This window comes from Sus scrofa, chromosome 14, assembly GCF_000003025.6.
Source record: "Sus scrofa isolate TJ Tabasco breed Duroc chromosome 14, Sscrofa11.1, whole genome shotgun sequence".
NCBI classification, from domain to species: Eukaryota; Metazoa; Chordata; class Mammalia; order Artiodactyla; family Suidae; genus Sus; species Sus scrofa.
The window spans coordinates 31701557-31717145 of NC_010456.5; the positions used below are offsets into that span (position 1 = coordinate 31701557).

A 15589-nucleotide genomic window follows, 5' to 3' on the forward strand; every position below is an offset into this window, starting at 1 on the left:
ACATTGCATAAGCATGCATAGAAAATGACTTACAAGTATCTACAATATAGGCGATAAATTGATTTGGCAAGTGAAAGTATAGAGACAGTTACTCATATGTTCATCTTCTGAAGCCACAGTAATTTTATATTAATGCCAGGAAAATGTTTCTCTCGATGGTTGAAAACCAAAAGTAATATCAAGTATAATTTTGTAAGAAATGAACATCAGTGTTTTAAGCATTCTGAATGCTAAGGTGAATCAAGCTATAAAGTTCATAAAAGTCTTTAGAATTTGGGAGGTTTCATTCATTGTATACATGGAAGGGTATTATTGATTTCTCAAGGCCACTGTTTTCTGGATTGTTGAAAACAAACTTCATGTATCTTGGTAACGTAGAGTTGATGAATAGCACAAGGCCATAAATATCCTCAGATGACTTCTGTCTTGTAGTACACTCTGGGGTAAATCATTTTTTAAGATTATGTAAGTGATAGAAATGACACAGTCTCAACATAAAATGGAATTTGCTTTGTTTAAATTCTAAAGAAATTGATTTTATATTTCCTAAAGTGAAGAATAAATGTTCAGGAGTTCTTACTGTGACTCAGCGATAGTGAACCCAGCTAGTGCCCATGAGTATGTGGGTTCCATCCCTGGCCTCGCTCAGTGGGTTAAGGATCTGGTGTTGCCATGAGCTGTGGTGTAGGTCGAAGACTTGGCTCAGATCTGGCATTGCTATGGCTATGGTGTAGGCCAGCAGCTACAGCTCTGATTCGACCCCTAGCCTGGAAACTTCATATGCCTTAGGTGTGGCCCTAAAAAGACAAAATAAATAAATGTTCAGCAGTAGTGCCAGCAGTTTCAAGATTTATTTAATAAAAGATAATTCTTAAACTTGATTAACTACCTTTGGGAAGAAAAGTTTTACTTTTGATGATCATCTTGCAGTAATGAAATTTAGTAACATATGAAGTAGCGTTTCAAAGCTGTTGAAGAAAAGACAAAGTTGTAAAATAGAAAGATGACTAAGTCATGTAAGAAACTGTATTATCCTAATTCTGTATAACACTGGACAAAGTAAATTAACCTACAGAATCAAGTAATTGGAGTAGACTCTTAAGGCACTTTCTGGCTCTAAAAGATACGTGATTCAGATAACGTCATATCATGTGTATACCTGGGACCAGGTCGACTTCTTTTGCTCTCTTTTTTTTTCAAGATTGGAGCCGCCTCACTGCTCCAATCTTAAAAAAAACCGAATCCATACTTGTTGACATTCCTAACAAAAATATCAGAAAAGTCAGTTCTGTGCTGTAGAGCAGAGGGGTTGGCAAATTTTTGATCCAGAGCCACCTCGTAAATATTTTGGGTTTTGAGGGCCCAAAACAGTCTCTATAGGGGGAAAAAACTTTTTTTAATTTTTTTGTTGTTGGTTGGGAGTTTTTATTTTTTAATTTAATTAATCAATTATTTCTGTCCTTTGGCCACACCTGTGGCATGTGGAGTTCCCAGGCCAAGGATTGAACTGGAGCCACCAGGGGACCCTCCCCCCTTAATTTTTTTTTTTTTTTAATTAAACCTTTCAAAATGTAAAAATCATCCTTGACTCAAAGGCTGTTTTTAAATCAAACAAAAGTTTCCACCATGGCTCAGTGAAAATGAGTCTTGACTAAGATCCATGAGGATGCAGGTTTGATCCCTGTGAGCTGTGTGTAGGTCAAAGACAAGGCTCGATCTGGCATTGCTGTGACTGTGGTGTAGGCCAGCAGCTGCAGCCTTATTTCCCCTAGCCTGGAAAAAACCTCCATATGCCTTGGGTGTGGACCTAAAAAGATAAATAAATAAATAAAAATAAATAAAACAAAAACAGGGTTTCAGATTTGGCCAGCTATTTAGAGCTATTTCTCTAACTTCATGTGCCAGGGAATTTTGTTAAAGTATAGATTGTGAATCTTTAGATCTGGAGAGGGACCTCATTATTTTGTATTTCTACCAAGCTCCTAGGTGGACCACATTTTGTAAAGCAAAGCTCTGTTGCAGTAGTTAATTATTTCTAGATCATGGTCCCTTTAAGAACTAATGAACTCTATGGACTCTTTCCCCCAAAGACACATTCAGAATCCTGTGTGAAATTTCAGGGGGTTCTTTTGCCCTTCTTCCCAGAAATCCATGTCAAGATTTAAAGTTAGAGGCATACCTAGTTTTATTGTGCTTTGCAGATGCTGCATTTTCTACAAATTTAAGATTTGTGGCATTGAGCAAATCTCAATGATGACATTTTTCCAGCAGCATTTGCTCACTTTGTGTCACTGTGTCACGTTTTGGTAATTCTTGAAATATTTCCAACTTTTTATTGTTATTATTATTTGGCTGCACCCATGGCTTTTAGAGGTTCCCCAGCCAGCTACTGAACCTGTACCTCTGCAATGAAAACAGTGGATCCTTAGCCCCCATACCACAGGAACTCCTCATTGTTATTTTTATTATGGTAGTCTGTGATCAGTGGTCTTTGATATCACTGTTGCAGAAAGATTGACTCACTGAAGGCTCAGTTGATTGGCTTTTTTTTAAGCAATAAAGTCTTTTTAAATAAAGGTACATACTTTTTTTAGACAGTGCTATTGTACACTTAATAGATTACAGTGTAGTGTAAACATATCTTCTGTGTGACTTGCTTTTGTGGATTGTCTGGAAATGAGCCCACAATCTCTCTGAGGTGTAGCTGTATACCATATAATCCAGCACCTCCACTTCGGGGTGTATATTCATAGAAATGAAATCACTCTCCTGAAGAGATAACTACACTCTTGTGTTCATTAAGGCATTATTTACAATAGGCAAAACATGGTAAGAACCTAAGTATCCATCGGTGGATAAAGACAGACACAGTAATATTATTCATCCATAAAAATGAAGGAAATTCTGGAGTTATCCTAGAAGCTGTGCCCCAACAGGATCGGCAGCATCTCTGTAGCACCAGGATGCAGGTTCAGTTCCTGGCCCGGCACAGTGGGTTGCAGGATCTGGTGTTGCTGCAGCTTAGACATAGGTTGCAACTTAGGCTTGGATCCCTGGCTGGGGAACTCCATATGCCATGAGGTAGCCAAAATAGAAGAAAAAGAAGAAGGAAATTCTGCCATTGGCGATGACTGGATAGAACCTTCAGTGAAATAAGTCAGAGGAAGGCGAATACTGTAATCTCACATGTAAATCTTTACAAAAAGCAGACTTCTAGAAATAGCAGGTTGGTGGTTGCCAGGGGCAGGGAGTCGGGCAATTGGGTGAAGGTGGTCAGAAGGTACAAATTCCAGCTATGAGAAAAACGTGTTATGGGAATGTAAGATAAAACTGTGTTGTATATTCGAAAGTTGGTAAGAGGTGGTAGGTATTAACTATAGCAATTGTAGTTAACTGTAGGAAATTATAATAATTTCGCTATGTGTGTATCAGATGTTGTGAACCTTAAATTTATAGTGTTACAAGTTGGCTTATATCTCAAAATGTGAAAAACCAATTACAGTTAAACAGTATAATTAGTAAAATGTTATCTGGCTAAGCAATTTGCATAGTGTTGGGACATTGTAAGAGTAAGCAGTTTTCACCATTCTTAAAATGATAAAACATAGTTCAGAGAAGTAGAAGCAAAGATATGTAAATAAGGTGATAAGGTCTGTCTGCTTTTGCCTTTTCCCCCATGTAGAGAAGAATGGGAAAACAGGGCTGGTGAGAGGTGTAGATCTGAGCCATCCGTAACCAGATAGTAAAATCACTGTTTTACTTGTTCCTGTAAGTTAGATCTCTGTTTTGTAGAGACCTACGTTCTTAGTCCTAAGAACTTACATATATGCAGAATATCAAATAGTGTAAAACAGAAGTCATTGTGGATGTTTTAGAAGCAGAGAGACCTAGGGCCCTTTATTCAGCACTGAGAGTAACTAAGACATGAAGAACCCTGAGAAATGAAAACTCAGAAAGGTTTCCCCAATCAGATCATGATGGACCAGTTGATTTTGAAGCCTGACCTGAATTTCATGGGCTGGCATTTCCTAATTCCTGTAATCACCTCCACCTCCTCCCTTCTTCATGTGACCCAGTGGTAAGTCACAGTACCAGTAAGTGCCAACCTTTCTATCCTTATTGCTCTAAGATTTTGGGGAAATTTGGTAGAAGAAACCGCATGGTATAGGGAGCACATTTCCTAGGTGCGACACAAAACCACCAAGATCACCACGTTTAACTGATAAAAAATAAAACAACTTTTATTTTGAAGATAATAAAAGAATTTTGAAAAATAAAGTATTTGGTGTTAACAGTGCTCAGAAAAATATAAGTTTGAGTCTGTGGGGAATTGGCAAGGAGATAAATTTGATGGAAGTATAATATATTTGTAGGAAAATTCTTTCTATGAATCTTTACCGTAGAAGTAATCAAGTGCACAAAGGTGTTTACCGTGTGACATCATAATAGGAAAATTAGAAACAGCTAGATAGCCTTGAAAATGGTGACTGATTTAATTCGGTCTGTCTGCAGTATGGCTGTGAAACACCTGTGACCTTGAGCAAGTTAGCCTTCTGTGCTTCATTTTCCTCATGAATGAAGACAATCAATACCCTCCCTAGAATTGTGAAGATTAAGAATTAGTAATCAGGGGAGTTCCCATTGTGGCTCAGCAGGTTAAGGACCCAGCGTAGCATCCATAGAATATGGGTCCCTGACCTCAACTCAGTGGGTCAAGGATCTGGCGCTGCAAGCTGTGGTATAGGTTGTAGATACAGCTCGGATCTGGCATTGCTGTGGCTGTGGCATAGGCCAGCAGCTGCAACTCCAGTTCAACCCCTAGAGTGGCAATTTTCAGAGCCGCGGGTGCGGCCCTAAAAAGAAAAGAAAAGGTAATCAGGACTTCCTTGGTGGTTCAGTGGGTTAAGGATCCGGCGTTGTCATTGCAGCGGCTGCTGTGGTGCGGGTTCGATCCCTGTCCTGAGAACTTCTGCATACTGCAGGTACAGCCAAAAAACAAAAAAGAATGCAACAGATAAGTATATATTAATGCAAAAAGAGGTTTGTGGGTTTTTTGGTTTTTTTTTTCCTATTTCAATGAAGTTTTAGTAAGTGTGATTCATAGAGGTATAGATGATAAATACTGTTAACAACTCTGTTTGGATGAGGGGAGTGAGGGAAGGGTTTTCATCTTAAAAGCATGCTTTTCAAGAGTTCCCACCATGGCGCAGTGGTTAACGAATCTGACTATGAGGTTGCAGTCAATCCCTGCCCTTGCTCAGTGGGTTAACAATCCGGCGTTGCCATGAGCTGTGGTGTAGGTCGCAGACGCAGCTCGGATCCCACGTTGCTGTGACTCTGGCGTAGGCTGGCAGCTACGGCTCTGATTCGACCCCTACCTAGTCTTGGAACCTCCATATGCCGTGGGAGCGGCCCAAGAAATGGCAAAAAAAAAAAAAAAAAAAAAGAAGAACCAAAAAAAAAGCATGCTTTTCAGAAGTTCCCATCGTGGCACAGTGGTAACGAATCTGACTAGGAACCATGAGGTTGCAGGTTTGATCCCTGGCCTCGCTTAGTCGGTTAAGGATCTGTCGTTGCCGTGAGCTGTGGTTATAGATCGCAGACGCGGCTCGATCTGGCGTGGCTGTGGCGTAGGCCGGCAGCTATAGCTCTGATTAGACCCCTAGCCTGAGTATTTCCATATGCCATGGGTGGGGCCCTAAAAAGACAAAAAAAAATTTAAAGTATACTTTTCTTTTGTAATAAAGAGGAATTTATATCCGTGGGTATTCAAGCTGTTGTATACTCTAACCTTGCCTAGTGAGTAATGGGCTGCCTCTACAGCATCTAATGAGCTGGTTATCTTCCACCTCTAGTAACTGGAAACTTGCCTGCCTAGGAATAGCTATGCCAATTTTTTTTAGCTATTATATATTATGTCAGTTTTATTACAAAATTTTCCTTAGAAGGAGCTAAAATATAGTTGTTCTATATGTTAGGTTTTTTGCTTTGGAGGCACATAAATGTCTGATTCTTTTTTCCTATGATGGCCTGTTAGGTAGTTGAGAATAAATTCGTCTGCCTTTTAGAGCTGGGGGAGGAAGGTAACCAAAACTCCAGAAGCGTGTAACTTGTCCAGAAGTGTGTGGCAGTTCTTATTGGAACTAGGAGTCTGATGTTGTAAGTGTGTGGTGTATTCTAACATTTTTATTTCCAAGTTAGTCTTAGCTATTTCAGTTGCTCATGTAATTACTTCTGAACTCTTTACTATCTTGATGGCCTTCTTTGGTGCCCAGACTTGAATGCAGTTAATATAAATGGAGTCTGGCTGATATTCTAGACCTTTTCCGTCACCCTTTGGGGATCTTAATTGCCCTACCAGCTAAAATCTCTGAGTCTTTGTCACGCATTCTCTTTCCCCGCTGTATCTCTAATACTCTACTAGCATGCATGTGTTTCTGTTTTTAGTCTAAATGTAGAATTTAATCAGCAATCACTGTTAGACCTCATTAAGCTCAATCAGGTCTAAGATCTCTTTGCAGTTTTTTGTTTGTCTTTTGTCTTTTTAGGGCCGCACCTGCGCCATATGGAAGTTCTCAGGCTAGGAGTTGAATTGGAGCATATCTGTCGGCCACAGCAACACCAGATCTGAGCTGCATCCATGACCTACACTGCAGCTTTTGGCAGCGTCGGTTCTTTAACCTACTGAGAGAGGCCATGGATCAAACCCCCATCTTCATAGATACTAATCAGGTTCTTAACCCACTGAGCCACAACAGAAACTCCCAAGTCTACGATCCCTTTGGATCCTGCTTTTTTTCGTTGTTCCTAGCTTCGTGACATTCTAAAAACTTGATAATTATCTTTTCTGGTGATATTATAAGTTTCTGGTACTTGTTGGTTAAAGAAAATAATGTGAGGAGGTACTTCTTTCCTTTATTTGACACCACTCTGTACCTTTACAATACTAGGGCCTAGGAAATCAGTGGTGAGCTAAATGACTCTGCCTTTGTGGAGCTTTTGAGTCTAGTGAGGAGAACACATCAAATATGTAGCGTGATGTATGTTAGGAAAGGAAAGGACAGCTTCTGTTGGCACATTGTAAGGGATACCACCCTAATCTTGGAAGTTCAATGAAAACCTTGCTCTTTGTGTTAGAGGGTGTGAGGAATCAGAAAGGACTTTGAGAAACTGTGTTTGTGGTTGAAGCTTAGAGGGAGGGGAAAGTGATTAAAAAAAATAATAATAAAGCATCAGTTGGGTCATGGAGAGTGTTATAAACCATTGTTAGGATACTAAAATTTAAAGACTAGTAGGAAAGGAGTTCCCACTGGGGCTCAGCAGGTTAAGAATCTGACTAGTATCCATGAGGATGCAGGATGCAGGTTTGATCCCTAGCCTTGATCAATGGGTTAAGGATCTGGTGTTGCCATGAGCTGCTGTGTAAGTTGAAGACATGGCTCAGATCTGGTGTTGCCGTGGCTGGGTATAGGCAGGCAGCTGCAACTCCAATTTGACCCCTAGCCTGGGAACTTCCATATGCTGGGTGTGTGGCCCTAAAAAGACAAAAATAAGGAGTTCCCATCGCTCAGCGATTAACAAGTCTATTATCCATGAGGATGTAGGTTCGATTAAAAAAAAAAGACAAAAATAAATAAAGTCTAGTAGAAAGAAGCTGTTGAAAGATTTTAAAGAACATGACATTTGCATTTTTAAAAGATGAGCCTCAGTCATAGTTCATATTTTCAAAAAACCAGATTGGGGGAATTCCCTTGTGGTTCAGTGGGTTAAGGATCAGGCATTATAACTGCTGTGGCATGGGTTCGACCCCTGGCCCAGGAACTTCTGCATACCAGGGGCAGGACCAAAAAGAAAGAAAGGGAAAAAGATCAGACTGGGAACAAATGTAGTATATACTATGGCAATATGTAATGTTCCTTCCATGCTCACCCTGAGGCCTGGAAATAGTTTTAAGTAGGCAAGTAGGGCTTCTCAAGTGAAGAATTTCATTTCTTCATCCTGACTACAAAATTTATGACTCAAATTGGAAACAGTGAAAATGTTTGAGTCATAGTTAAATATTTAAATAATTTAGGTTAATTAATTCTATTACGGCCTGCTTTTCCTCAGAGACAGTAGTGGTATTTAGGAGGTAATTTTCTGCTCTTTTATGTAGTTTTCTCTTTTTGCTTTTTAGGGCCACACCTGTGGCCCTACATGTAACCAACTTTAAAAAGGCTTTTTTGGGGAGTTCCCATTGTGGCACAGCAGAAGCAAATCCAACAAGTAGTATCCATGAGAGTGCAGGTTTGATCCCTGACCTCACTCAGTGGGTTGGGGATCTCGTGTTGCTGTGAGCTGTGGGTAGGTCGCAGACACGGCTCGGATGCTGCATTGCTGTGGCTGTGGCATAGGCTGGCAGCTGCAGTTCCAATTTGACCCCTAGCCTGGGAATTTCCATATGCCTTGGGTGTGGCCCTAAAAAGCAAAAGTGTGGGGGGTAGGGGGTGCTTTTTTTGAGTAGTGCACATTTTAACATCAGTATTTTTGATGTAATGTTGTATAAAGAATATTAAAGTATCCTGCTTTATAAACACTCCTTTCTATGTTTTATGGTTTAAAAAAAAAAAAAGTTTGCCTTTGTTTGGTTTTAAAATGTGGCTAAGTAATAATTTCCTTTAAGTGACTTACTTGCATTCTTGGTAACCTGGCATAAAGTGTACATTGAGGAATTTGTTCGGAGTGGAAATTTGTATTGCAATAGCAGGTTTTAAAGAGCTACAGACTTGAGAAAAGAGCTGAATTTGAAAAAAGCGTCAAGTGTTAAATAAATAGTAGGTCACTTATAAAGTTTTTTCTTTTATTACACCACCTGAACTCAAGAAAATTTATGGAGGAAGAAATTGCAGAGCATCCCCTTGGCAAGAGTAAGATTTTTCCACTACCACTTGCCCTACGGGCATTTACATGCCCCATCAGGGAAATATCACTGAATGTGATTAGCAGAACGGGCTGCCTGTTCCTCAGGCCCAAAACCCTCTGTCTGAAATTCACGGAAGCCTACAGACAAAGGAAAATTATATCCTAGTTGAAAAGTATTCATTGAATCTTTGCTTTCATGGATCTTTTACTTCCTTGGAGAATCTGCTTCCAAATAGACTTAATCCTAAATTGACTCTTACAAACAAAATGCACAAAGCAGGGTCACAGAGTAAGTTAGAGGAAGTCTTTCTTTAACTGAAGTTCCTTAGACAAGACTCCTTTTACTTCTAGCTGTCTGAAATGAGGACATGAGTTGGATATTAGACGGTGTGAGCTTAAATAATGCTAAAATTGGGCAAGTTTTTAAGAGCAGTTTGTATTTATGCTATTTAGGTACTTTTCCATAAAGAGATCAGTTTTGGGTTTTTTGTTTTTTGTTTTCCTTTTTACAACTGCACCTGCCGCATATGGAAGTTCCTGAACTAGGGATGAAGTCAGAGCTGCAGCTGAGGCCTACACCACAGCCAGAGCAACACAGGATCCGAGTTTCATCTGTGACCTATGCTGCAGCTTGCAGCAACACTGGATCCTTAACCCACTGAGTGAGGCCAGGGATCAAGCTTGCATCTTCATAAACACTACGTCCTGTTTTAACCTGCTGAGCCACAGTGGGAACCCCAAGAGTTCAGTTTATAGTGTAAGTAAATGTAAAACTTTAAGGTAGTGTATTTCCCAAGTGTTGGGAGATACAGGATCTTCCCGGCCTAGAGATATGGCACACTTAGCAAATGAGAAACAACCCATATTCTAAACAGGCCCTTCATGGGATCTGTGCTTTTTGAAAAGAAAAATCTGTATTAAGTTTTTAGTGTGTTTGAAGAACTTTAAAATATGAATTCTGGAGTTCCTGTCGTGGCGCAGTGGTTAACGAATCCGACTAGGAACCATGAGGTTTCAGGTTTGGTCCCTGCCCTTGCTCAGTGGGTTAAGGATCCAGCGTTGCTGTGAGCTGTGGTGTAGGTTGCAGACGCGGCTCGGATCCCTCGTTGCTGTGGCTCTGGTGTAGGCCCGTGGCTACAGCTCCGATTCAACCCCTAGCCTGGGAACCTCCATATGCCGCAGGAGCGGCCCAAAGAAATAGCAAAAAGACAAAAAATTTTAAAAAAATAAAAAAATAAAATAAAATATGAATTCTTAGAGTTCCCTGATGGTGTAGTATTTAAGGATCTGGCATTGTCACTGCTGTGGCAAAGGTTTGATCCCTGGCCTAGGAACTTCTGCATGCTGTGGGCGTGCCCGCACCCCCCACCCCCTGCCCCCTGCCAAAAAAAAAGGATTCTTGGGGACTCCACCCCAGATGCACTGAACCAGACTCTTAAAAAGCGGGTCCTGAGATTCTGTAGTTTGAAAAAGGCCCTCAGTTCACCTTTTAATTCCTAAATATTTAATTGCCTCCCAATTAGAATGACTGTTACAGGATGGAAGAAAAGTTGAGAAAAACTTGTGGTTAACTTTTAAGAATTTTCCAGTCACTTGTTCCATGAGGATTTTACATTTGATTCATTCCTAAATATTTAACCACTAATTAAATGTATATAATACAATATTTGTACAGCAAAAAGACAGCCTTTATTATTTAAAATAAACTTTTAGGAGAAAAAATAGCTGGTTTCTTTGTAATGCCAGTATAAATATTACTTTTTGTTTTTTGGGTTTTTTTTTTTTTTTTGTCTTTTTAGGGCCACATCCACAGCAAATGGAGGTTCCCAGGCTAGGGGTCTAATCAGAGCCGTAGCTGCCAGCCTATGCTACAGCCACAGCGACTGCAGAATCCGAGCCAAGTCTGCAACCTGCACCACAGCTCACGGCAATGTCAGGTCCTTAACCCACTGAGTGAGGCCAGGGATCAAACCTGCGTCCTTTTTCTTTTCTTTTTAATTTTTGGCCAAAGCATGCAGAAGTTCCTAGGCCAGGGATGGAATCTGAACCGTAACAGTGACAATGCTGGATCCTTAATCCACTAAGCCACCAGGGAACTCCTATAAATATAGTTTTAAATGCTGTATATATAGTATCAATCCCATCTTAAACTAGTAGCTTATATGTTTACTGTGTACCAGGAAAGAATTTTTAATCTCAATATTTACTGCCTAAAAAAAAAAAAAAACCACATTTTTCATTCATTTCCAATCCTCTGAGCTTCACTGAAACACAGCAACGTATATAGCAGGATACTACTGTTGGATCCTTAGTTTTTTGGTTTTTCTATTTGTTTATTTTCAGGTCTTTCTGGGTTTTTTTTGGTTGGCGGGTGGGGGCGCATTGTGGCATGCAGTAGTTCCTTAGCCAGGGATATGACCCAGGCTCTAGCAGGAACACCACCAGATCCTCAGCTCAGCCACCAGAGAACTCCTGGATTCTAAATTTGAATATCAGACTTGCTAGCCTTAATTAAATTGTGGCCAGGTATATGAGAGTATGAGTCTAGGCTTATATATGAAATTGTTTAAAAAGAAGAAAGAGGAGTTCCCATCATGGCACAGGGGAAACGAATCTGATTAGGAGCCATGAGGTTGCAGATTCGATCCCTGGCCTTGCTTAGTGGGTTAAGGATCTGGCGTTGCTGTGAGCTGTTGTGTAGGTCACAGACGCAACTTGGATCCTGCATTGTTGTAGCTGTGGCATTTGACCCCTAGCCTGGGAACCTCTATATGCCATGGGTATGGTCCTAAAAAGCAAAATAAAAAAAGAAAGAGATTCAGTATAAAACGAAACGTTCTCCTTGTAGATTGCTGGTACGTATTGTTAAAGTGATGTGCATAGAGACTGTGGGGACCTCTGTACCATGTTACAAGTTTTCTGTTCCTTTAGTATCATGATAGAAATTGCCTCAGACATCAAAGGAACATTTTTAGATAATTTTTCCATTTAGGGTTCATATGCTCCTCATTGAACTTGTTTTTTTTTTTTTAATTTAATTTAATTTTTTTTTCTTTTTTTTTTTTTTTTTTTGTCTTTTTGTCTTTTCTAGGGCCGCTCCTGTGGCATATGGAGGTTCCCAGGCTGGGGTCTACACCAGAGCCACAGCAACGCCAGATCCGAGCCGCGTCTGCAACCTACACCACAGCTCACAGCAACGCCAGATCCTTAACCCACTGAGCAAGGCCAGGGACCGAACCCGCAGCCTCATGGTTCCTAGTCGGATTCGTTAACCACTGTGCCACGACGGGAACTCTGAACTTGTATTCTTTTCATGTTCAAGGTCATTTGGGATCAAGTTAATTATGAGAGCCAGAACTAATGTAGTAAAAGTTGTTTTTTTTTTGTTTTTTTTTTTGTTTTTTTAAGTTTTAAAATTTCATCTTGCTGCAGTATTTTATCTGTGAAGATCACTGAAGTTTAGGATATGGTTACTTTATTGCAGTGTGAACAGAATTATATTAAAATGAAAGGTTCTTTTTTCTTCACTCATGAATATTGCTGTTTGTTGCATAAGCATTTCCAGCAGGAATTTCACCTTAACTTAATGTGTCCCTGCAGTCAAATGCAAGGATGATCTTTGCCTCTTGAGATTATATATTGACAGTCTCTTTCTCTGCCACCTTGTGACCACATTTCCTGTGTAGATCATTAGTTTGTTGCATGAATTAGAGCTCAAATATCTGACCATTCCCTCCCTGAATTTAAAAGCTCTGAAATACAGAAAAATCAGAACCAAATTGAAGATTGAATTAATGAAATAAAGCTACTTCTTGAACAGTATGGCTGTTTTGCCAGTTTGTATATTACTAGTGATAGCGTTCCACTTCAGTATGGTAGGGTAAGTCTGGTAAATTATTTAAAATATCATATACAGTTCTAGGGGGCACCATGCTTATTTGTCCTAACTTTTAGCTGTCCCTTCATAAGACTTCTAAAGTCAGGGAAAGCTATTGTACACACTTATTTTTACTGTCCAGTTGCTTTGGTGCTGAAGTATACACAGTCAACAAACAGTATTTGAATACCTACAATATGCTGGGCATTTTTCTTAAGATGCATGTGAAACATTGGATTATCTGTTCCTGTGTCTGCATTGTGGCATTTACTTCAGACATATCAAGGAAAGGGGCTGAGATGTGGTCCCTTTAAGAGTTTTTAAAGGAACTCTTCGCCAGAAAAGAAGACTCACTTGTCCTAAAGATCTTCTAGAGGTTATGCAAGAAGTTTATTCATTTATCTGATCATTCACATTTCAAAGTACCAAAGGGTACAGGGTGAAAAGTCTCCTTCCACTCATGCCCTGCTCCCCAGCGTTACCAGTCACACCATCCCAGAGGATTTCCTCTTAGCAGTGGAATTCCATATCCATGATGCTTCACACTCATGTTTTTCCCACTTAATGGACAGTATATCTTAGAGAAAATTTTCACTTTAGTTGGAATAGAGTTGTCTCTTTTCTACTGCTAATAAAAAAACTAACCACATACTGTGAGCCTGTCTATAGTGGAATTTATACGGTGAAAAAATTGTGCTTTGCAATTTTGGTATGTATTGCCAGTTTTTCCTCTAGAGATTTTTTAAGTTTTTTTCTTCATACTCAGCAACATATATAGGGTGGTCAGAAAGTCTGGACACCTAGTTGAATACTAAGTGGTCCATTTCTGTTATATGATATGTTTAGTGACATGTTCAGTTTGCTCTTGTTAGCAGTGTACTAACAGAATTTTCATTAATGTTTGCTCATGCACTTGCCTCTAAGTGATTTGTGCCTCTGGTTTTTGTTGTGTTTTGTTTATTAAATACTAAAATACCCATATCTTATAGTCACCCTGTATAAGATGCCCTGGTTCTATACATGCTTTCAAACTTGATGCATTTTTCTTAATTCCTTTGTCAATTTGATAGTTTAAAAGTGATAATCTCCAGAGTTCTCCTATGACTCAGCAGGTTAAGGATCTGACGTTGTCACTGCTGTGACTTGAGTCACTGCTGTGGTGTAGGTTTGATCCCTGGTTTGACAATTTCTGTGTGCCATGGGTGTGGCTAAAAAAGTGATTTCTCTGTCTGGTTTTATCTTGCCTTTTCCACTATGAGATTAATTGAGCATCGTTTTAAAGAGGCATGTGTTTCCTATTGATAATTTAGCTTTCCCAGTGGAATAAATCATGGCTTGTACAATTCAGTCCCCCTCATCATGCTGTGTGTGTCTGTGTGTGTATGTGTAAATAGAATGTAAATAAAATATGTACTTAGAGCTGTTTGCCCAAGCATCATTATTCTCTTCCTTCTTTTGTAATTCAAGTCTCGTATCTATCCAGCAAAAGACTTTCTATGACCCTGAGGATAAGTTGATTATATTGCTTATTGTATATACTTATGCTGTATATAGGCTGTTTATTTTCTTTAGAAATTGTGTTTGATTTTGAGACAGGTTGATCCTTATGTATGCGGTTGCAAAAGTTGCTTATTTTGGCTGCCTTTTTTCTCCCCAATTAGTTGGTGACAAAGTTCCTGCTGATATAAGATTAACGTCCATCAAATCTACTACTCTAAGAGTTGACCAGTCAATTCTCACAGGTAAATTACTCTGTATTGGAAGGCTATTGTGTGAAGGCTTCTTCAGATTGCACCTAACAATTCAGTGGACTCCTGCCCCACTATCCCGTTACGGTATCCCATCTTCATCCTCTCTGAGATAGTATTTCTTAATGCTTTATTGGCATTTTGCTGATATATGGGGTAAAGCTATGATTTAAAAACAAAATAAAAACAAAATAGGAGTTCCCGTCATGGCGCAGTGGAAACGAATCCGACTAGGAACCATGAGGTTGTGGGTTCAATCCCTGACCTCGCTCAGTGGGTTAAGGATCTGGCGTGGCCATAAGCCTTGTAGGTCGCAGACCCAGCTCGGATCTGGCGCTGCTGTGACTCTGGTGTAGGCCGGCGGCTATAGCTCCGATTAGACCCCTCCCTCGCCTGGGAACCTCCACATGCTGCAGGGGCGGCCCCCAAAAGACAAAAGACAAAAAAATAAGTAAATAAATTTAAAAAAACAGAATTGGTGCTCATTTCAAAAGGCCTATTTGTCTTTTAATTTTATTAAAAGTTAGTTTTGATCTTAAAACACATTTTAAATTTTTTTTAAAAAGTTTACAAATTGCTTCATTAGCAGAGTTTATATTCTTAGGTTGAAGTAATGTTGTTGTCCATTTTGTGGAAAGTGAACTACCTACTTAGTGTTCTTTTTCTAGGCAGGAAAAATAGACTCCTGGAATGCTAATCTCACATCTGATACACTTTTCAATAATCAGATGTGCGATTAACAAAAGTTAGCACCCTCAAATGGTGCATGTTTACACCTAGAGTTTGCACACTCAGATTTGGGATTGTTTGGAATGTTTTCCCGTTTTTGTTTGATAAAGGCACGGTCTAGGGTGGAGGGTTCATATTAACTGGAAGTAAGGTGGTCAGAAGATTAATTTAAACAATGCTAACCTGAATTAAATAGAGAGTAAATGGAAAATTAAGATTATCAAGATTTATCTGATGATTAATTTTGAAAAGCAAATAATGCCACAGCGGTAGGCATGTGAGTAGCTTGAGCTCTGCAGTTTTTATTGTTTCTTTATGAATAGCTTACCTATTG

The 15589-nt window shown here is 39.5% G+C and overlaps 1 protein-coding gene across 4 annotated transcripts in view; it reads left to right on the forward strand.

Annotated features, from left to right (window-relative positions):
• The window catches only part of ATP2A2 (ATPase sarcoplasmic/endoplasmic reticulum Ca2+ transporting 2), a 70323-nt gene that overhangs the window by 26898 nt on the left and 27836 nt on the right, over positions 1-15589 (forward strand). For 3 of the 4 annotated variants that reach the window (XR_002338285.1, XM_021072075.1, NM_213865.1), the window contains 1 exon segment: positions 14440-14520. Coding sequence is in view for 2 of the 4 variants with exons in the window: in XM_021072075.1 (XP_020927734.1) it covers positions 14440-14520 (81 nt within the window). In the remaining 2 variants the exon portion in view is untranslated. 4 annotated transcript variants of the gene reach the window in all.